Genomic DNA, 22,644 nt, shown 5'->3' with positions numbered 1-22,644 from the left:
ATTTTCTCAGATTTTTAGGATTTCTTCTGTGATTTCACAGAAAAATTTTAACCACATTTTAAATAGTAATGAAAATGTCAAAACCACCAGCAATTATTCAAAAATGTGATGAAACATCTGATGTAAGCACTGCCAAAGTAATTTGAACCATCTCCTACGGCACCACGAGGCTCCTTCGGCACCACGACGATCCTTCGGCACAAATGAAAGAACGAAAACCGATGACTCGTTGACCCGTGGTGTTGGGAAGCCGCAGCGGGGGGTAAGAGTCCGATGTGGCGTTATGTCGCTGTTTTGGAAGTGCTCACTATTTTTGTTCGCGATGGTGGGGTACTTCGAACAAGAACATAAGACCAATGCATCTTTGCAACAACGTAGAGCTTTATTTTTGAGGGAAAAAAAGTACAATACCTCGTCCTTACAAACACACCTAAGAAAAAACTTTGAACTGAAAAAGAGCATTGTAAGAACGGGAAATAATGTTTCATCATTGAAGAAAATGATCTATTCATGTAGATTAACGCACCATAGGTTGACAGTGGTCTAAATTCAGATTCATCGTTAACATACGAGTCCCACACAATTAGCACAAAACAATCGAGACAAAAGCTACATTTTGTTAATACATCAACAAAATACTGACAAAGTGAAAATTCAGTACACATCGTTTTAAAACTTTTCAAAAAAACTGTGAATCAAAATAACTGTTGCGTCGTCCTCTAACAATACTATCAAGTTTTCAACCCGTTGACTATTCTTGCAAATTCCAATTATGTTATGACCTAGTAAATCAGAAATGAATAGCCAACAAAGAACATTGGTGCTCTTAACCTTCTGCGTGATGGTTGAGTAATTATATTTCTATTCAAAATCGCAACCACTTTATGCAACATTCAAATAATCCATCAATGCGAAAGCTCAAGTCTTTAATGTTCCACGCAAAAGAAAAAGCATTGTTTTTCATCATTTTAATGTTTTTGGTACACGACACTAACAGTTACTGTACAATGCATGTAAACATAGAATCGGAATGAATAGAATGGTCAGAGGTACTACGCCCGTTCTATTCATTCTAATTCTATGCATATATATATATAACTAAATGGTCTACTCAGACACCAGACCACTTCTCCACTCAATTTGCCAGCCATAGCACTCTACTACCATATTTTCCTGTAGCATTCATCTGATATAATCTGAACATTCCTGTAGAACTCAACTCTTAACTCCTTGTCATCTCTAGATTATAGACCTGTATCGCTATTGACTATCCTACCCTGTCCAAATATTGTACTAGAAATTGTGACTTCCTGTTATTATACTTATGATTAAAAAAAAATAAAAAAAAATTGTTTATTCTATTCTACCGAGACATTTACTTCATGTTCCTATTCTTATCTTTTATTTGTTCTTATTATTGTTGCATTGTCCAGAAGGAACCAGTTAGTATTTCGTCAGACGATGTTTTCCAGGTGTATCCTGTACATACGACTAATAAAACATGAAACTCTCCTGAAGAGACTAAGCTATTCTGTTCCCACAGAAGTTGTGAGCTTTTTTGGTCAAAGTTATTGTGTTGTGTATGTACTCAAACCTGAGCTAGTTCCTTTAGCAAGCGGTACTTAAACCTGAGCTAGTTCCTTTAGCAAGCGTTAGCTGCATGTGTCTGACTGTGTCCATGTCTTTTTGATGCATCCCAAACACGCTCATACCCTTTTCTATACATCTCCATACAACCCCAAGGCCACCTCACATCCCAACAGTTGACTGACTGACAGTGATTAGCTTGGGTGTCCCAAACGGCACCCTATTCCCTTTAGTGTACTACCTTTGACGCAGCCATAACCTGTCATCTGTTATACACTACAGTATATCACAACGGTAACAGGAAGACATCTAACACCACTGACCCAATCTTCATTTTCCGTTCTGCTCTTCTCTGTATTACTCAAAGTACGTTTTGACATCATACCAAGGTGCTTCACTCACGCACACACCGTAAACCACCGGGACAAAGAAATCCCAACATCATTAGTCAACAGAGCTTGTTCCGTCATCGTCTGTTCTCTGGACAACACAATGAGGAGAGAAGAAGAGAGAACCAATGAGCATCCACGTACACGCACAGAACACATGTCTGCTTGCACAGGAATGACGACATCTTTGTGCCACGTTGTTTATTCCTGGTAACCAGCAGCTCTGGAAGGAGTAGGATGAAGATGCCTCGACATGTTGATCTAGGGTCCGTTTTGTGTTTTACTAAGACTCAGCGGAAGGTGCGCTGATCCTAGATCTGTGTCTATGGGACAACTTCTACCCTTTAACCAGTAAGGTATAGGTTGGAAGCCACCTAGGAGAATTCAGCAGAAGAGCAACATCGCCCTCTTGTGGAGACAGTTGCAGCTACGTCCTGCATGTCAACTGACAATGTCCCTGGTTGAAAAGAGTGCCGTCTGTCTGTCTAGTCGCCTGTCTGTGTCTTTATCTGCAGCACTGTGGGCATTCCGTGGCAGACTGAGAATGTCTTAGGACATCCACAGTAGAGTTCAGGGTAGGGGGGGCCGGGGAGGCGAGTAGAGGCGTCTGTCTGTCCTCCCTCCTACCTGCTGAGGCGAAGCTTGATAGAGTTCTTCACCACTGGAATTGGGTTGGCTGGCAGGAGGGGCACGTCAGACAGGTCCGCACTGACCATTCGCTGAGGGAAGAGTAAGATAATGAAGTTGTAGTTTGGCTGCAAAACTAACAACAAACAGCCAACCCAATTCCACTCTACTGGAAATACAAACCATATAGAAAATGACCTGTACACTTTTCAGACAGGAATTATGAGTGAGTGAGTGAGTGAGTGAGTGAGTGAGTGAGTGAGTGAGTGAGTGAATCAGACAGAAACAGAGAGAGAGAGAGAAACAGAGAGAGAGAAACAGAGAGAGAGAGAGAAACAGAGAGAGAGAGAGAAACAGAGAGAGAGAGAGAGAGAGAAACAGAGAGAAAGAGAGAAACAGAGAGAGAGAGAGAAACAGAAAGAGAAGACAGAGAGAGAGAAACAGAGAAAGAGAAGACAGAGAGAGAGAGAGAAAACAGAAAGAGAGAAGACAGAGAGGCAGACAGATAAATAGAAAGAGTGCATTGATACCTTAATATCTGCCTCCATCTTGACTTCCCCTTCAGAAGCAGGTATCTCCTCAGACATACTGTCCTCATTGACCTGGGAACAGCAGGACCCACAGAACAGTTTAACACAACTATCTAACCATGTTCATCTGACTCTTCTAAATCTAGCATTAATAAAAAAATATCTGCTTCTTATAATATCATCAATATGTAGCCAAACATATTCTGAAAATACAGAATACAACAATGATTATATTTATACATGATGATGTGACACTATGGATAAGCTTGTTAGGTACCTGTGCCTCCACAGTGGTGCACTCCTCTCCCTCTCTAGCAGCTGCACCATCCTCTGATGTCCTAGTCTCTGGGACTGGGGAAGGGTCCTCCTCCTCCAGCATCTCCTGGCGAGAGGTCTGGGGGGCCGCTGGGGGGCCCATGGTGGGCAGAGGAGAGGGGGTCAGGCTTGTGGGGACTGTGTCTCCTGAAAGCTTTTTCTCACCGGCTGAATCCTACAAAGGAAGAGAAGTTTATCAGTTAAGAATATTGAGCAGATCAATAAATGGATCAGTGTTGGAGGGTAACGCGTTACGTATTCAGATGACTTTATATGAGTAACGGAGTTAAGTAACGGTTTACTTTTTAAATTGGGTCAATTATTACAGTTACTAGCGTGGTTACTTTCACAATCATATCTCGTTTCCTCATTTAGTTCTCATGCGAGCGTAGAAAAGCTGTTTAGGGAAACGCCATGACAGCTGCTGTCCAATAGAAATGTATAGAGGGTGCACTTCTGATCTTTGCCATTGATCGCTTCTGTGATCGCAAAGCCCACAGAGGACTACCCCGTCTAGTGGGAGGTGTCTCCTCTATACATCTCCATGGGTCTGTGTAGGTGCGGTCTATAACCAGAACTTGAATGAATGTTTTTTGGGGGGGAACATATGTTTGTCTCGCAGTGTACCTGGCTAATTCAGCAGCACAGGAAAGCAGTGCCACAGAGGAGGATGAACTAGTGATCAAACCAGAGATAGTCGTTTTTTTATTTAACCTGTTCAGGATAGGGGGAAGTATTTTCACGGCCGGATAAAAAAACGTACCCGATTTAATCTGGTTATTACTCCTGCCCAGAAACTAGAATATGCATATAATTGTTTGATTTGGATAGAAAACACCCTAAAGTTTCTAAAACTGTTTGAATGGTGTCTGTGAGTATAACAGAACTCATATGGCAGGCCAAAACCTGAGAAGATTCTAAACAGGAAGTGCCCTCTCTGACCATTTCTTGGCCTTCTATAGCCTCTTTATCGAAAACAGAGGATCTCTGCTGTAACGTGACATTTTCTAAGACTCCCATAGGCTCTCAGAAGGCGCCAGAACGGGGAATGATGACTCTGCAGTCCCTGGGCGAAAAACAGTAGCGCATTTGGATAGTGGTCGATCTGAGAACAATGAAACGGGCGCTCGCATGCACGTGAAGAGTCCATTTTACATTTTCAGTCTTTGAACGAAAACGACGTCTCCCGGTCAGAATATTATCGCTATTTTACGAGAAAAATTGCATAAAAATTGATTTAAAACAGCGTTTGACATGCTTCGAAGTACGGTAATGGAATATTTTGAATTTTTTTGTCAGGATACGCGCCGGCGCGTCACCCTTCGGATAGTGTCTTGAACGCAAGAACAAAACGCCGCTATTTGGATATAACTATGGATTATTTGGAACCAAAACAACATTGGGTGTAAACTAGAAGTCCTGGGAGTGCATTCTGAAGAAGAACAGCAAAGGTAATCCAATTTTTCTTATAGTAAATCTGAGTTTGGTGAGTGCCAAACTTGGTGGGTGTCAAAATAGCTAGCCATGATGGCCGGGCTATCTACCCAGAATATTGCAAAATGTGCTTTCACCGAAAAGCTATTTTAAAAATCGGACATAGCGATTGCATAAAGGAGTTCTGTATCTATAATTCTTAAAATAATTGTTATGTTTTTTGTGAACGTTTATCGTAATTTAGTAAATTCACCGGAAGTTTCGGTGGGTATGCTAGTTCTGAACGTCACATGCTAATGTAAAAAGCTGTTTTTTGATATAAATATGAACTTGATTGAACAAAACATGCATGTATTGTATAACATAATGTCCTAGGAGTGTCATCTGATGAAGATCATCAAAGGTTAGTGCTGCATTTAGCTGTGGTTTTGGTTTTTGTGACATTATATGCTAGCTTGAAAAATGGGTGTGTGATTATTTCTGGCTGGGTACTCTCCTGACAATCTAATGTTTTGCTTTCGTTGTAAAGCCTTTTTGAAATCGGACAATGTGGTTAGATAAAGGAGAGTCTTGTCTTTAAAATGGTGTAAAATAGTCATATGTTTGAAAAATTGAAGTTTTGGGATTTTTGAGGTATTTGTAATTCGCGCCACGCCCTATCATTGGATATTGGAGCGGTGTTCCGCTAGCGGAACATCTAGATGTAAGAGGTTAACCTTTATTTAACTAGGCAAGTCAGTTACCAACAAATTCTTATTTACAATGACGGCCTACCGGGGGAACAGTGGGTTACCTGCCTTGTTCAGGGGCAAAACGACATATTTTTACCTTGTCAGCTCTGGGATTTCATCTAGCAACCTTTAGGTTACTGGTCCAACGCTCTAACCACTAGGCTACCTGCCGCCTAGTAAGTAGACTATCTTTGGTAGCTCGTCCTTGCTCCTCCTGACAGTCAAACAAACAGATTTCTTTAATGAAGGTAACGGAAGGTAATATATAGTGTTACTTTCGTTGAAAAAAAAAAGTTTTATCCCAACACCGCCCACTATGCCAGAAATAAGTGACAGATCTGTAGACAGAAGAGAGGTGTCCTTAACCTGTTGGGGCTAGGGGGCAGTATTTGCACGGCCGGATAAAAAACGTACCCGATTTAAACTGGTTACTACTCTTGCCCAGAAACAGGAATATGCATATAATTAGTAGATTTGGATAGAAAACACCCTAAAGTTTCTAAAACTGTTTGAATGGTGTCTGTGAGTATAACAGAACTCATATGGCAGGCCAAAACCTGAGAAGATTCCATACAGGAAGTGTCCTGTCTGGCAATTTGTTCTCCTTCTGTGGCATCTCTATCAAAAATACAGCATCTCTGCTGTAACGTGACATATTCTAAGGATTCCATTGGCTCTCAGAAGGCGCCAGAAAGTGGAATGACGTCTCTGCAGTCTCTGGGCGAAAAACAGCAGGAGTTTTTGTGAGTGATCAGGCAGGGAACAATGACACTGGAGATGCGCGTCCATGAGACGACTCCATGTTTTTCTTTCAGTCTTTGAATGAATACAACATCGCCCGGTTAAAATATTATCGCTATTTTACGAGAAAAATAGCATAAAAATTTATTTTAAACAGCGTTTGACATGCTTCGAAGTACGGTAATGGAATATTTTGAAATATTTTGTCACGAAATGCGCTCGCGCGTCACCCTTCGGATACTGACCTGAACGCACGAACAAAACGGAGCTATTTGAATATAACTATTGATTATTTGGAACCAAAACAACATTTGTTGTTGAAGTAGAAGTCCTGGGAGTGCATTCTGACGAAGAACAGCAAAGGTAGTCCAATTTTTCTTATAGTAAATCTGAGTTTGGTGAGGGCCAAACTTGGTGGGTGTCAAATTAGCTAGCCGTGATGGCCGGGCTATCTACTCGGAATATTGCAAAATGTGCTTTCGCCGAAAAGCTATTTTAAAATCTGACACTGTGATTGCAAAGGAGTTCTGTATCTATAATTTTTTAAATAATTGTTATGTATTTTGTGAACGTTAATCGTGAGTAATTTAGTAAATTCACCAGAAGTTTGCGGTGGGTATGCTAGTTCTGAACATCACATGCTAATGTAAAAAGCAGTTTTTTTATATAAATATGAACTTGATTGAACAAAACATGCATGTATTGTATAACATAATGTCCTAGGAGTGTCATCTGATGAAGATCATCAAAGGTTAGTGCTGCATTTAGCTGTGGTTTTGGTTTTTGTGACATTTATGCTTGCTTTGAAAATGGCTGTGTGATTATTTTTGGCAGGGTACTCTCCTGACATAATCTAATGTTTTGCTTTCGCTGTAAAGCCTTTTTGAAATCGGACAATGTGGTTAGATTAACGAGAGTCTTGTCTTTAAAATGGTGTAAAATAGTCATATGTTTGAGAAATTGAAGTTATAGCATTTATGAGGTATTTGTATTTCGCGCCACGCGATTCCACTGGCTGTTGAATAGGTGGGACGCAAGCGTATACAGTTTACAATATTATCTGTAAACTCCTGGCTACACAATGAAAAGGGAATTTCTCTACTGGGACAATAAAGATTGAATACCTCAGCATCTGATTTGAACCTCTTCCTCTCTTCCTGCATAGGGGAGCCAGGTCTCTTCACAGCTGGGGCCTCAGGCTGGCTGGCTGCAGCCGCGATGGGACTTGGAGGGGGACCTAGTGGGCCACACTTCACTGGGGTCGACGTGGGCACAGTGGCTGACACGGCCGTGGGGGACGGCACTGACATACTGTTGTCACTGTCCAGCGAAAGGTCCAGACTACTGTCATTCATCTGACGAAGCCCCTCTGTCGAGTGCTGGAGGACAGAACAAAATGACACTGGTTACAACTCAATACCGCAAGCAAGCAATCCAGTCAGCTAAGAGACTGTGTGAAAAGCAGAATATAAAAACACTATAAATGAGTGTTACACCTCTATAGATGCTGCAGATGCACATACAAACGTTAACAAGGAGCAGACTAACTAATGAAATGACATGTAGCCTCAGTAGGAAGGCTGTCGTACCTTCCTGCGTTTGGGCATGACCAGGTTGGGCAGTAGCTGGTGAAGTTGTCTCCTCTTCACATGCATGGCCTGGATCTTCATGTCCGCCTCAAACATCTTGCTGTTCATCGCCTGCCGGTACACTGCAGGAAGCATTTAGAAAATATAAAATCACTTTTTAATATAACATTAGCACGCTAGTTTGTGTCAAATAATAGAACTAGATACAAATGCAGAAAACATGACAAATGTCGTTTTCAAATTCTACATCCTGAGTTGAATGAGGTGATTTTATACCTGTGTCAGTAAAGGACTGGATGTCAATGGTCAGGTCAACGTTGAGGTTCTCTGATGCCTCCATCTTCTTAAAGATGACTCCTATCACCCACATGGTGCTGACCTCCTCTCTGGAAAAGACAAGACAGGTGAGAAATAGTCCATTAAGAGCTTACTACAACCTTGCATAATATACTCACTTCTCCCTGCTTTCCTTGGGTCCAGGGAAGGACTGGGGGTTGACATGGGCCAGCGTTATGAACTCATTCTTCTCCAGGTTTCCTACTAAGATCCTGATCTTAGACTCAACCAGACCGACCCTGCCAGGACAGAGAAAAACAGCACTTTTCCTAATGTATTCCCCGACAGTAGGCGAATAAAGGCTTTAAAGAGTAACATTGAAATTGACTCAAATGTAATACACCATGTCTCCACCCTCATTCATTCAGTCAGTATTATAATCTCATCCAAAGGTTTTTCCAGCCCCCCCCCCCCCCACCCACAGTCAGTACTCACCACTCCAAGTGCTGCTTCTCAGTGGGGGCGCTTGCTAGCAACACAATATAATGCCTTGGAACATAAGAGAAAGAACATTACCATTACACCCTAAAGACAGCAGCCAGGCAACGAACCCAGGCTAGGAGAGCCCCAGGCTAGGAGAGCCCCAGGCTAGGAGAGCAGAGCCCCAGGCAGAGAGGCCCGGACCAGATCACCCAGTCCTCGCCACCACCGTACAGCAGGTCATGGAAATAGTTTTCTTTATAAACACACTTCTATCAAACTAAAACAGCCAAAAACTACAAATAATTACCAACGTCTGTGTTAAAAGGCAAACTACATTGTCCTAAACTGAACATGCAGTCGTCTTTTACACAAACATGTCACAGTAACAGTTAAACGCTCCATAGCAAATCCAACTAGCCAGAGAAAACCAATCACTCTACCAAGACAATTCATTCACCAAACCCTCTTCACGTCAACTGAGAACGAACCTAATTTAGTGTAAAATATATCTTCCACAATATTCAAGTGTACTGAGAGTCACTATTATTACACTAACTGTACAAAAGTATTCACTTACATTTCTTGTCTGCCTACATGTACAATCTCCATGCAGTTATCGCAGTAGCACCAAGCATACTGTATGCTCTGCCTTGCACCTGTTGAAAACCACACTACCTCACTGTTAGTCCAATCACTGGAGCTTGTTCTGATCATTTCCCATGAGGTTAGAATATTACAAATAGGATTACATTGCCAAGCAGATGAATGGAAAGGATAGATATTTCATTTTCAGGCCACGTTGAAAATAAAAGGTCTGAGCCCAGGACAAATGATTGATTTATTCAAACAACAACAGTACAGAGAAAGCAGTGCAGTAATCAGCAGGGTGCCAGCCAGATCAGCAGGATGGTCTAATTCTGAAATATGTTCATCTAACCTGGATAACAATCAAAACATACTAACATCTGTCTCCTCTAATGCACCGGTCCAATCCACAGGCTGGATATATACTGTCTCCTCTAAAGCTGCAGTCCAATCCACAGGCTGGATATATACCCTCTCCTCTAACTCTGCAGTCCAATCCATAGGCTGGATTTATTTTAAAATCACTTTAATTGTATCCATTTTTTCAGGCTCTCCAGTGCTGTCAAATGACTGTCCAGAATGTGCTGGTGCATTTTGTCCTTTCCTCTGTCAGCAACCCAGAGGATGAGAAGAGGTGCTTAAGCCAGGGTGTGCTTAAGGCAATACATCAACATGTTCTGATACTTCTCTGTCAAAAGAAAGGGTTACTGGATCAAACTGATTTCCCAAAAGACTTGAGGGGATTTGATTTCAAATAGAGAGACTCAGGAATAGAAGATTTTGGTAAATGAAAGGGGATTGGAACACAAGTCAATCTAGAACACTTAAGGAGGGGACTGGGCAGCAAAAAGATCAGCATTCTGAAAATAGGTCTACATGTTGATTGGGGCTGCAAAAGGAGGAAAGTCCCCTCTTCCAAGGACAAGGCCTCTTCAGTAACATAATTGTTGCCACTGTCCAAGGCTAGCATCATGCTCTTGCATATTACTGATAAACCAATTAACAAAATGATCTTTTCATTTTTACCTTTTCCCCCCCCCACTTCAGATTTCAACATTCAAGTACATTTTCAAGATTGAGCACAACTGATAAGTGAAAAGGGATGTGGTACCCACATGTATAGAATGAAGATCCAATTACTTAAATCTTGTATTCTTCACATGGCTTCCTGCTAATGTTGTGCTACAATTTACGGATTTGTCATGATCAAAACTTGATAAGAAGAAAAAAAAAAAATCTACAAAATGAAGACTAACAAGAAATACATAGTGCAAATGTTTAACTAAAGCATTTTATTTGGGAAGTAGATGTACAGTATAATAAGAAAACCTTACAGCTGAAGTACCTACCTTTAGTAAGATATTAAAATATACAAACATCAAATATTGAGCTGTGCTTACATTAGAGAAGCACAGTCTGTAGGTAATAGCAGTGACTATACTGGGCTTCAGGGTCTGCATAACATTCACATTGGATTTGTTTTTACGATCATCGTTTTGGGAATCAGAGGGTGCTTAGGGCAGAATAAAGCATATTTTGAGTCTAAGCCTGAAGTGTTTATTTAATAATACAAATAAATCAACTGAATGAGTGGATTACATATACAGAGAGGAACAAGAGAACTTCACATTTACTGAAAAAGGTGCGAGTGAGGTGGTTGGTGTATTTTGAAAATCGAAATCTTTATTGAAATAGTTGGTTTGTCTCACCATGCGTGTCCCACAGGATAAGCTGCTTAATACATACTTGTATTTCTGAAAGAAGTTTGGTGCTTCAAATAGCTTGGACCACTCTGCTTTACTCTGCAAAATTTCATCTGTGATGGACAGACCTGTAGAGGGAAGGAAAAGGTGTTTACCAAAACGGAAGGAGAACCAAAGGAAACACTACAGATGAGCCATCGTATCCAAGGCTACAATGAAGTAAGAGGTTAGGAACCCCTTGAGAAGACACCCGACGAGGCTGAATTTACTCGAGATTGGAATAAACAATTTACATTTGATGTAACTTCCCTTTCTGACATCAATGGATAATGTATGTGAATGTTTGAGTATGTTTCTTGCTCAAGTCTCTTAAAATTAGGACTCTGGCCTGAAGGGTGTTGTATTAAGAGCATCCAGTTTCAGAGAGACTACACCTAAGAGTGGATGCAAAAGTCTGTGTTTGAAGTTAGAATTTGAGACGGCTTTACGGACCCTGTTTGAACTCGTCCACCATGACAGCACGTGTAGAAGCAGAGACGTTGTAGGTGGAGTTCTGCTGGGGGTAGGCTGGTGTGATGATGGGCATCAGGTGGTACCGGTCACTGGGGGTCACCTGGAACAGCAGTTAGGACACTCAGAGCCAATCAAAACCCTCCACTACATGCAGAAGGGGTCACTTGGTACGATAGAACTCTGAGAATGTGTGTGACTACCTTGATATTAGTGTTATGAAGCATCTAACGCAGGTGAATCAACTGTGTTTGTACCGGAACAGATGAAAGAAGTGGGACTGATGTTACAGGGGAAAAAACCCTGGCCCTAGACTTTAAATGGTTAACACCATGGGATATGTCCTGGAGGAACAGGGTTTTATAACTACCTGTTTTTATTGTATTTTCCTTAACTTGGCAGCTCTGCTAGTAAAATGCTTGAGGTAGTTAAGTTCATGACAGTCCTTGATGTATCAGTGTTGCTCAGGAGCGGACTAGTATCAGTATGAACACGTGTAGTAGTTATGATCAACATTACCCCGGGGTCGAGACTGGCAGGTTTAACATTATGATCAACATTACCCCGGGGTCCCAGACTGGCAGGTTTAACATTATGATCAACATTACCCCGGGGTCCCAGACTGGCAGGTTTAACATTATGATCAACATTACCCCGGGGTCCCAGACTGGCAGGTTTAACATTATGATCAACATTACCCCGGGGTCCCAGACTGGCAGGTTTAACATTATGATCAACATTACCCCGGGGTCCCAGACTGGCAGGTTTAACATTATGATCAACATTACCCCGGGGTCCCAGACTGGCAGGTTTAACATTATGATCAACATTACCCCGGGGTCCCAGACTGGCAGGTTTAACATTATGATCAACATTACCCCGGGGTCCCAGACTGGCAGGTTTAACATTATGATCAACATTACCCTGGGGTCCCAGACTGGTAGGTTCAGGTTGCAGTCCTCTGGCTGCTTCAGGAGAACAGGGTTGGGCCATTCCCTGCATAAAACTCAAGTTTAGTGTGACGATACAGACCAGGTAATACCAGTAGGTCAGTCACCCCTTTAGACATCATCTTGTTTCACTATGTTCCTAAGGAAAACTGCAGCAATAGAGCTGCCACAAGCACCAAGGAGTGAGAAAATGTGAGGACAACGTAGAAAGGATGTTCTAACAGAATCTCAGTTCATAAACACTTCACACTAAAGAGAAACAAAGAAATCTCCCTCAAAAAAGACAGAACAACTAAACGGCCATGAGAAACAGGTCACAGAGTACATCCGAATGGAGAGAGACTGCTTACCATTTGGAGAAGACGAGGAAGAACTTGTGTACGAGGGTGGAGGCCACAGCGTTGGGGTAGAGCTGGCAGGTCCTGGCTACCAGCATGGCCCAGGACACACCACCCAGGAAGCCCAGGATGTTACTGTAGATGTTATGACCTGGAAGAGGACGTGTATAGCACTGTAGATGTTATGACCTGGAAGAGGACGTGTCCAGCCCTGTAGATGTTATGACCTGGGGGAGGACGTGTCCAGCCCTGTAGATGTTATGACCTGGGGGAGGACGTGTCCAGCCCTGTAGATGTTATGACCTGGAAGAGGACGTGTCCAGCCCTGTAGATGTTATGACCTGGAAGAGGACGTGTATAGCACTGTAGATGTTATGACCTGGGGGAGGACGTGTCCAGCACTGTAGATGTTATGACCTGGGGGAGGACGTGTCCAGCCCTGTAGATGTTATGACCTGGGGGAGGACGTGTCCAGCCCTGTAGATGTTATGACCTGGAAGAGGACGTGTCCAGCCCTGTAGATGTTATGACCTGGAAGAGGACGTGTATAGCACTGTAGATGTTATGACCTGGAAGAGGACGTGTCCAGCCCTGTAGATGTTATGACCTGGAAGAGGACGTGTCCAGCCCTGTAGATGTTATGACCTGGAAGAGGACGTGTCCAGCCCTGTAGATGTTATGACTTGGAAGAGGACGTGTATAGCACTGTAGATGTTATGACCTGGAAGAGGACGTGTATAGCACTGTAGATGTTATGACCTGGAAGAGGACGTGTATAGCACTGTAGATGTTATGACCTGGAAGAGGACGTGTCCAGCACTGTAGATGTTATGACCTGGAAGAGGACGTGTCCAGCACTGTAGATGTTATGACCTGGAAGAGGACGTGTCCAGCACTGTAGATGTTATGACCTGGGAGAGGACGTGTATAGCACTGTAGATGTTATGACCTGGAAGAGGACGTGTCCAGCACTGTAGATGTTATGACCTGGAACAGGACGTGTATAGCACTGTAGATGTTATGACCTGGAAGAGGACGTGTCCAGCACTGTAGATGTTATGGCCTGGAAGAGGACGTGTCCAGCACTGTAGATGTTATGACCTGGAAGAGGACGTGTATAGCACTGTAGATGTTATGACCTGGAAGAGGACGTGTATAGCACTGTAGATGTTATGACCTGGAAGAGGACGTGTCCAGCACTGTAGATGTTATGACCTGGAAGAGGACGTGTATAGCACTGTAGATGTTATGACCTGGAAGAGGACGTGTCCAGCACTGTAGATGTTATGACCTGGAAGAGGACGTGGATAGCACTGTAGATGTTATGACCTGGAAGAGGACGTGTATAGCACTGTAGATGTTATGACCTGGAAGAGGACGTGTATAGCACTGTAGATGTTATGACCTGGAAGAGGACGTGTATAGCACTGTAGATGTTATGACCTGGAAGAGGACGTGTCCAGCACTGTAGATGTTATGACCTGGAAGAGGACGTGTATAGCACTGTAGATGTTATGACCTGGAAGAGGACGTGTATAGCACTGTAGATGTTATGACCTGGAAGAGGACGTGTCCAGCACTGTAGATGGCTGTAGACTGTAGATTAGCTATGTTGTTGTTGCCCTACATGCCAGTCGGCAGGATAGAGGTGAGTGAGTCGTAGATACATTTTCTGGTAAAGTATACCAGTAGATTCACACGTGATGGTAATTGAGCCATTTGGTCCAGGTGAGAGAAACAAAGACCTAATAAGGGCATTATGTCAATGACCACAAGGCACCAGTGTAATTTTGCTGATTTTGTCATTTAAAAAGGCAATTCCTTGATGGTTCTGCCTTGCCTCCCAATAAACTTGGAAATGCTTATTCCATATAGCTTACATCTATCTAGTTTCTAAAGATCAAAGGGTTGGGGGGGGGGGGGGGGTCTGGGGATGTTTTTGGATTGGGCTTAGTTATGCACCTGACCTATCATACAAGCCAGTGAGTGACTCCGCGGCAGGTGTTCCCACAAGACAAAACATGATTGGACAGTTGGTTGCCAGGCAGCGTATGCAAGCCAAACAAATTCACTATGGCCAAGAGGGACGTGGTCTGTCCTGTGTAAAAATGCCATGACTCAGTTTATTTTAGAGGCTAATCCTGTTTAGGGAATAGGACCTGAAGGCTGTCAGTTTGGGCAAAGCTTGTTGACATGCCATTAGTTGATTGTTTGTGTGAAGAGGACAAGGTGAGAATGAGATAATCCCACCTGCCTAGCCAGAACAGTGTTACACAACAAGATGTACAAACTGATATAGTACAGGGACCGACTCAAAACACACAAGTACAGACACGCTTACAGGAGATGCCGACTCAACAGTTGTTTCCACCAAGGCAAATGATTGTATTCCTATGCTTGACACTACACAACACCATACAGATCCAACTCACGTTTAGCCCACAGCTTGATGGTCCTCAGTGTCAGTCTGAAGTTCTCAATGTTGGGCACAAGATGGAGGATTTCATCTGTAACTCTACAACCTGAAAACAGAAAACTTCCAAGTCATTATCACTCACAATAGAGACAGAGAGGGGGGCAACATAGACAATGCAGATTACTTGAAATCTACAACACAGCGGATGCTTTCAACTAAGTGTAGGTAGGGTCAGAGGTGAACCAACAACCAATTGTTAGGCCTTGTGTTTTTAACATGGATCTGATATCAACAACAGTGAAGTGGAGAAACCATGCAGCAGATGATTTTATCCAAAGCGACATCCATTTTACCATGTGACCCCAGCGATAATCGCACCAACACTGTTGACGACAGCTGCACCCTTTTACCAACAGAACCACATCAGGACCAGAGCTCAGGAGATATAAAGAGCTGTGTTACCATTAAGACTCCTTATGCAGCGGATGTCAAGGTTCTTCAGCAACCCGTCATCTCGGAGGTCCAGATTCTCTGGGATGGTTTGCAACGCTAACCGGGCAAACAGGATATCAATCTAGAAATACACAAAACTCATGGGCATTTAAAAAAACAGCAAATCTCAATTCATATTTGATGACTTGAACCAACTTCACATTTAGGCCTATAATGAAATTATAAACAATAAATACTTTCAAATGTCATACCTCAATGCTGTCGAAAGACAGCTTTATCACAGGGACAAACGCCTCCTCAACAGCCTGGGAAAAAGAGAAAAGAGTTGACGAACAGTCTGCACCTCGTTAACTTTCGGGTTCACATCTTCCCCTCCTAGTCTACCAACACCATGGAAGAATCGCAATTACATTACCTTAATTCCTCATGTCCTCTTCTGGCCTCCTTCTCAAAACCCATTGGATAAGAAGGTCAGAGGGGCGGGGCCTCTTACCTTCTCATCAAATAGCATTTGTCACATGCACAGAATACCGTGAAATGCTTACTTACAAGCCCTTAACCAACAATGCAGTTGAAGAAATAGAGTTAAGAAAATATTTAATAAACTAAAAAATAAAGAGTAACAATAGAATAACGAGGCTATATATAGGGGGTACCGGTACCGAGTCAATGTGCAGGGGTAGAAGTTCATCGAGGTAAAAATGGGTTTTGAGAAGAGGAAAGAAGACCCAAGGAATGAAGGCAATGTAATTGAGATAGTCCAGATACCTACCCTCAAATCTTTGACCTCCTCCTGCTCCTTCAGCTTGTCCAGGAACGAGGAGAAGAAGTCTGTTCTCTCCACATGCCGAGGAGCCACACACAGGGCATCAATGTCAGCACCTACACAAGGACAGGGACAAGACATAACAATTCATTTAATAAAGTTCATTTTGATGGTAAGAAGCTTTGTTTACCTTTTTTACCTGTGCGGTATGCCCAGGCTGTGTATAATAAGTATATTATATAGCGTATTATATAGTATATTATAGTGTATTATATAGTATATTATTTGGTATATTATACAGTGCTATTCGAAGAGAATCTCAAAGGAACTTTAAAAACCAAACAGGAGAAAATGTTTTGAAAACAAAAACTACTGTTGCTATTGGACAAGTCCTCCTAAGATAAGAGGACAACATCAGGCTGACCGTACAATAGGCTGACCGTACAATAGGCTGACCGTACAATAGGCTGACCGTACAATAGTTCAGTGTGGACTCCTAACCTGTAGGACCCAAATGTGTTAACCACAACTCAATAACCTGTATCCCTCCTAGAGACGACATAATTACCTTTAGTGTGGACTCCTAACCTGTAGGACCCAAATGTGTTAACCACAACTCAATAACCTGTATCCCTCCTAAAGACGACATAATTACCTTTAGTGTGGACTCCTAACCTGTAGGACCCAAATGTGTTAACCACAACTCAATAACCTGTATCCCTCCTAAAGACGACATAATTACCTTTAGTGTGGACTCCTAACCTGTAGGACCCAAATGTGTTAACCACAACTCAATAACCTGTATCCCTCCTAAAGACGACATAATTACCTTTAGTGTGGACTCCTAACCTGTAGGACCCAAATGTGAAGATCTTCCCTCCAACCGTTTCTATCACTGAGGCAGGCAGATTCTAGGAGGACAAAAAAACAAAAAACTGTACATTCAAATCATTATAACCTGCTGCATCGTGGTAGGCAACACTGTCTTGTTGTTGTAATATCATCCATGTCCCAAATGGCACCCTATTCCAGTCATAGTGCAAAACCCTGGTCAAAAGTAGTACACTAAAAAGGGAACATTTTGGACAAAGCCATTGATCACCAGACCCCTGCTGTAGCAGAGAACCGTCAGGAGGAGGAAGTAAAAGCCTACCTTTGTCTCACTGACGTCACGGATCCATTCCTTCACCAGTGTGTTCAGTTTTCCCAACACGTGTATTCTATGGAAAACGAGGCACGATTTAGAGGAAGTCTTTGGTATTTTCAGATAAAAAAAAAAAAATCATAACTAAACAAGTATAGCACTTTATAACCACAAATACAGTCTACCTAGTACTGACTGAAACACCAACCTAAGAATGTTTTTATTTTACATTTATTTAAATATTTAACTAGGCAAGTCAGTTAAGAACAAATTCTTATTTTCAATGACGGCCTACCGGGGAACAGTGGGTTTAACTACCTTGTTCAGGGGCAGAATGACATATTTTTACCTTGTCAGCTCAGGGATTCGATCTTGCAACCTTTCGGTTACTAGTCCAACGCTCTAACCACTAGGCTACCTGCCACCCCATCAGCCAAGAATAGTTGGCTAATGTACTGGCAAGATATTGGATCAAGTGATTATTCTCCTCATCCTACCACCACCCCTAATAGGCCTCATCCTACCACCATCACTACTTCTCCTAATAGGCCTCATCCTACCACCCCCCCTAATAGGCCTCATCCTACCACCACCACTTCTCCTAATAGGCCTCATCCTACCACCACCTCTCCTAATCTTCCTCATTCTACCACCACCACTACTTCTCCTAATCTTCCTCATCCTACCACCACCACTACTTCTTCTCCTAATCTGCCTCATCCTACCACCACCACCACTACTTCTCCTAATCTGCCTCATCCTACCACCACCACTACTTCTCCTAATCTGCCTCATCCTACCACCACCACTACTACTTCTCCTAATCTGCCTCATCCTACCACCACCACTACTACTTCTCCTAATCTGCCTCATCCTACCACCACCACTACTACTTCTCCTAATCTGCCTCATCCTACCACCACCACTACTACTTCTCCTAATCTGCCTCATCCTACCACCACCACTACTACTTCTCCTAATCTGCCTCATCCTACCACCACCACTACTACTTCTCCTAATCTGCCTCATCCTACCACCACCACTACTACTTCTCCTAATCTGCCTCATCCTACCACCACCACTACTACTTCTCCTAATCTGCCTCATCCTACCACCACCACCACTACTTCTCCTAATCTGCCTCATCCTACCACCACCACCACTACTACTTCTCCTAATCTGCCTCATCCTACCACCACCACCACTACTACTTCTCCTAATCTGCCTCATCCTACCACCACCACTACTACTTCTCCTAATCTGCCTCATCCTACCACCACCACTACTACTTCTCCTAATCTGCCTCATCCTACCACCACCACTACTACTTCTCCTAATCTGCCTCATCCTACCACCACCACTACTACTACTTCTCCTAATCTGCCTCATCCTACCACCACCACTACTACTACTTCTCCTAATCTGCCTCATCCTACCACCACCACTACTACTACTTCTCCTAATCTGCCTCATCCTACCACCACCACTACTACTACTTCTCCTAATCTGCCTCATCCTACCACCACCACTACTACTTCTCCTAATCTGCCTCATCCTACCACCACCACTACTACTTCTCCTAATCTGCCTCATCCTACCACCACCACTACTTCTTCTCCTAATCTGCCTCATCCTACCACCACCACTACTTCTTCTCCTAATCTGCCTCATCCTACCACCACCACTACTTCTCCTAATCTGCCTCATCCTACCACCACCACTACTTCTCCTAATCTGCCTCATCCTACCACCACCACTACTTCTCCTAATCTGCCTCATCCTACCACCACCACTACTTCTCCTAATCTGCCTCATCCTACCACCACCACTACTTCTCCTAATCTGCCTCATCCTACCACCACCACTACTTCTCCTAATCTGCCTCATCCTACCACCACCACTACTTCTCCTAATCTGCCTCATCCTACCACCCCTTCTCCTCCTAATAGCCCTCATCCTACCACCCCTTCTCCTCCTAATAGCCCTCATCCTACCACCCCTTCTCCTCCTAATAGCCCTCATCCTACCACCCCTTCTCCTCCTAATAGCCCTCATCCTACCACCACCTCTCCTAATCTTCCTCATTCTACCACCACCACTACTACTTCTCCTAATCTGCCTCATCCTACCACTATTTCTCCTAATCTGCCTCATCCTACCACCACCACTACTACTTCTCCTAATCTGCCTCATCCTACCACCACTTCTCCTAATAGCCCTCATCCTACCACCACCACTCCTAATCTGCCTCATCCTACCACCACCACTACTACTACTTCTCCTAATCTGCCTCATCCTACCACTACTTCTCCTAATCTGCCTCATCCTACCACCACTTCTCCTAATAGCCCTCATCCTACCACCACTTCTCCTAATAGCCCTCATCCTACCACCACTTCTCCTAATAGCCCTCATCCTACCACCACCACTCCTAATCTGCCTCATCCTACCACCACCACCACTTCTCCTAATCTGCCTCATCCTACCACCACCACTACTTCTCCTAACCTGCCTCATCCTACCACCCCTTCTCCTCCTAATAGGCCTCATCCTACCACCCCTTCTCCTCCTAATAGGCCTCATCCTACCACCCCTTCTCCTCCTAATAGGCCTCATCCTACCACCCCTTCTCCTCCTAATAGACCTCATCCTACCACCCCTTCTCCTAATAGCCCTCATCCTACCACCACTTCTCCTAATAGCCCTCATCCTACCACCACTTCTCCTAATAGCCCTCATCCTACCACCACTTCTCCTAATAGCCCTCATCCTACCACCACTTCTCCTAATAGCCCTCATCCTACCACTACTTCTCCTAATAGCCCTCATCCTACCACTTCTCCTCCTAATAGCCCTCATCCTACCACAACCACCCCTAATAGCCCTCATCCTACCACCACCACTACTTCTAATAGCCCTCATCCTACCACCACCACTACTTCTAATAGCCCTCATCCTACCACCACCACTACTTCTAATAGCCCTCATCCTACCACCACCACTACTTCTAATAGCCCTCATCCTACCACTACTTCTCCTAATAGCCCTCATCCTACCACCACCACCCCTAATAGGCTTCACCCTACTCCAACCACCACCCCTAATAGGCCTTGATGAAACTTGTGTCCATTCTAACATGACAATTTAGCCAACTAGTGACAACCATCCTACCTGCGCTGTAGTTCCAGCTCCTCTTCAAATACCCCATATGGTTTCAGGGCCTCAGTCAGCCTGTGTGTGAGGACCAGGTCAGCCTCCTTGGCTTGGGCCAGGCTGATAGGAGACGTGATCCCATAGTGCTTGGGTGTCTCCCGACCCAACAACACCTGGCTAGTAGACGGACTGAAAACAGGACAGACGTGGTTGTGATCAGAATAAGAAGACTTTATAGCCATGCAACAAATGTTACTAGGAATTTCTCTTGGTGTTGTCCAAAGAAACGCATTAACAAATAAAGGATTTGAATATCAATAAAAATATACCTGATAACCCGTACAGAAAGTGTTCCATGGTATCAAAAAGCACATAGTGAGCGTGCTTTTAGCTTATTTCTACACCGATTTACATAGCTACATTGCTTGCTGTGGTTTATTTGGATGTGTTAGAAGGTATACGTCTAAAATGTTGGTCTTTGGGTAAAAACATGTATGTCTATTCTCATGCCTCATACGTTATAGTCAAATGTCTTTTGACTGTGTTTGGGTGTAAAGCACCAATAAGGAAATCATGAATATCTATCTATATCGCAGTTTCATGTTGACATGAAACTGCTCCCTCCTCATCCTCCTCCTCATCCCAGCCCCCTCCTCCTATTGTGTCCCATTACAATGCACAACAAAAGTAGGAACTCAAGACTCCCAAAAACGTGATTTGTCCTTCGCAATTATGATGGCATCAGCTATAGGTTCGTGTCAGAGACGGCAACAAAACAAAAAACACGATGTAACTTAAGTAGTCTACCTGAAGAATATGATCATGTTTAGTTTGAGAAAATGATTATAAAACTAGTAACGTTACATCTTACAGACAACATGAAATATTGCAAATGTTCCGTCACGTACACTGATGACTATTTAACTAAGTTAACTACTTCTGCGGATATTCATTTACACTTCAACAACATGGACACTAGTAAACACACGTAGTTAGCAGTCAATTGTGATTTGGTAACTAGTTGGGTACTACGTGTGATCACAAAATAGCTACATTTACTGCTGTGCCGAATTGCGGCGTGCTAGCGAAAATAACTAACGTTAGCTAGCGTTGTTATGCTAACTAACTAACGTTAACATTACTAAACTACAAAATGTAGCTAACTAGCTTGATACCGTTTGGCAACTGTTCAAGACCTCTTTAAAACATTTCTAGACTCGACTGTCAGACCTAAGTAACGTTAGCTTAACCAATACTCAAAAACAACGTGTTCCATCTTGTTTCAATGCCATTTCCCGCTACACAACCTACTAGCTCTTCTTTCTTTCTTTCTTTTTTTGTGCAAACATGGACTGGCAACCTCGCATCGGTTAGGCCCAATCAACCCCCTGTCCAAACACACTCAGTGCATAGTGTCCAAGAGAGATACTTACAAGGGCATTGTAACAACCTCCAGCAAATCCACTCAGCCCCCACCAAAATTCCCTTCTCATACTCGTTTTTTCTTTTTTCATCAAACTTAGCTAGCTAGCCAGCGATGTTATTTATTTCACCCGGCAACCAAGCAGTGGAACTTGTCCCTTTTGTTTCCGCTGAACATGGCGTGTGCAGCTGTTCTGTCACCGCAAAACCCCCGCAACCTTCACGGGGCGGGTGTGTTGTGTGGACGTCATGACGTAAAACACACTTTTACTTTATCACATGGGAACTGTAGTCCTTTAAATGACAGCGCCCTTCTTTATTTATTTTAATTACTTTAAAAAATATATATATTCGAATATGATTGTTGATTTCTACCGCCTGTATTCAATCGAGAGCTATGTCATGTCATGAATATGCATAGCCATCTCCAGACTTTTTTTTTTTTTTCTCTCAAAGTTGCTTGGATGTCATGAATCCTACTTATATCAGTACACTCGTGTAA

At 43.1% G+C, this 22,644-nt stretch overlaps 1 protein-coding gene across 1 annotated transcript; it reads right to left on the bottom strand.

Annotated features, from left to right (window-relative positions):
- Nucleotides 1–363: 363 nt before the first annotated feature.
- Nucleotides 364–22,385, bottom strand: papola (poly(A) polymerase alpha). Its single transcript, XM_082961637.1, has 20 exons — nucleotides 22,154–22,385; nucleotides 20,739–20,909; nucleotides 17,577–17,643; nucleotides 17,253–17,334; nucleotides 16,430–16,539; nucleotides 15,909–15,962; nucleotides 15,667–15,778; nucleotides 15,221–15,310; nucleotides 12,801–12,939; nucleotides 12,424–12,496; nucleotides 11,483–11,603; nucleotides 11,034–11,118; nucleotides 8,715–8,768; nucleotides 8,399–8,518; nucleotides 8,220–8,329; nucleotides 7,944–8,065; nucleotides 7,479–7,733; nucleotides 3,411–3,623; nucleotides 3,134–3,205; nucleotides 364–2,695 (listed from the first exon to the last, which is right to left on the bottom strand). Exons 1-20 carry the CDS (start codon nucleotides 22,159–22,161, stop codon nucleotides 2,600–2,602), a joined length of 2,154 nt encoding a protein of 717 aa, XP_082817763.1. The 5' UTR covers nucleotides 22,162–22,385; the 3' UTR covers nucleotides 364–2,599.
- Between the last annotated feature and the right edge of the window lie 259 nt (nucleotides 22,386–22,644).

Source organism: Salmo salar, chromosome 15 (assembly GCF_965601325.2).
Source record: "Salmo salar chromosome 15, fSalSal1, whole genome shotgun sequence".
Classification (NCBI taxonomy): Eukaryota; Metazoa; Chordata; class Actinopteri; order Salmoniformes; family Salmonidae; genus Salmo; species Salmo salar.
The sequence above is the reverse complement of the archived record's forward strand: the minus strand, read 5'-3'. Positions and strand labels throughout refer to the sequence as shown.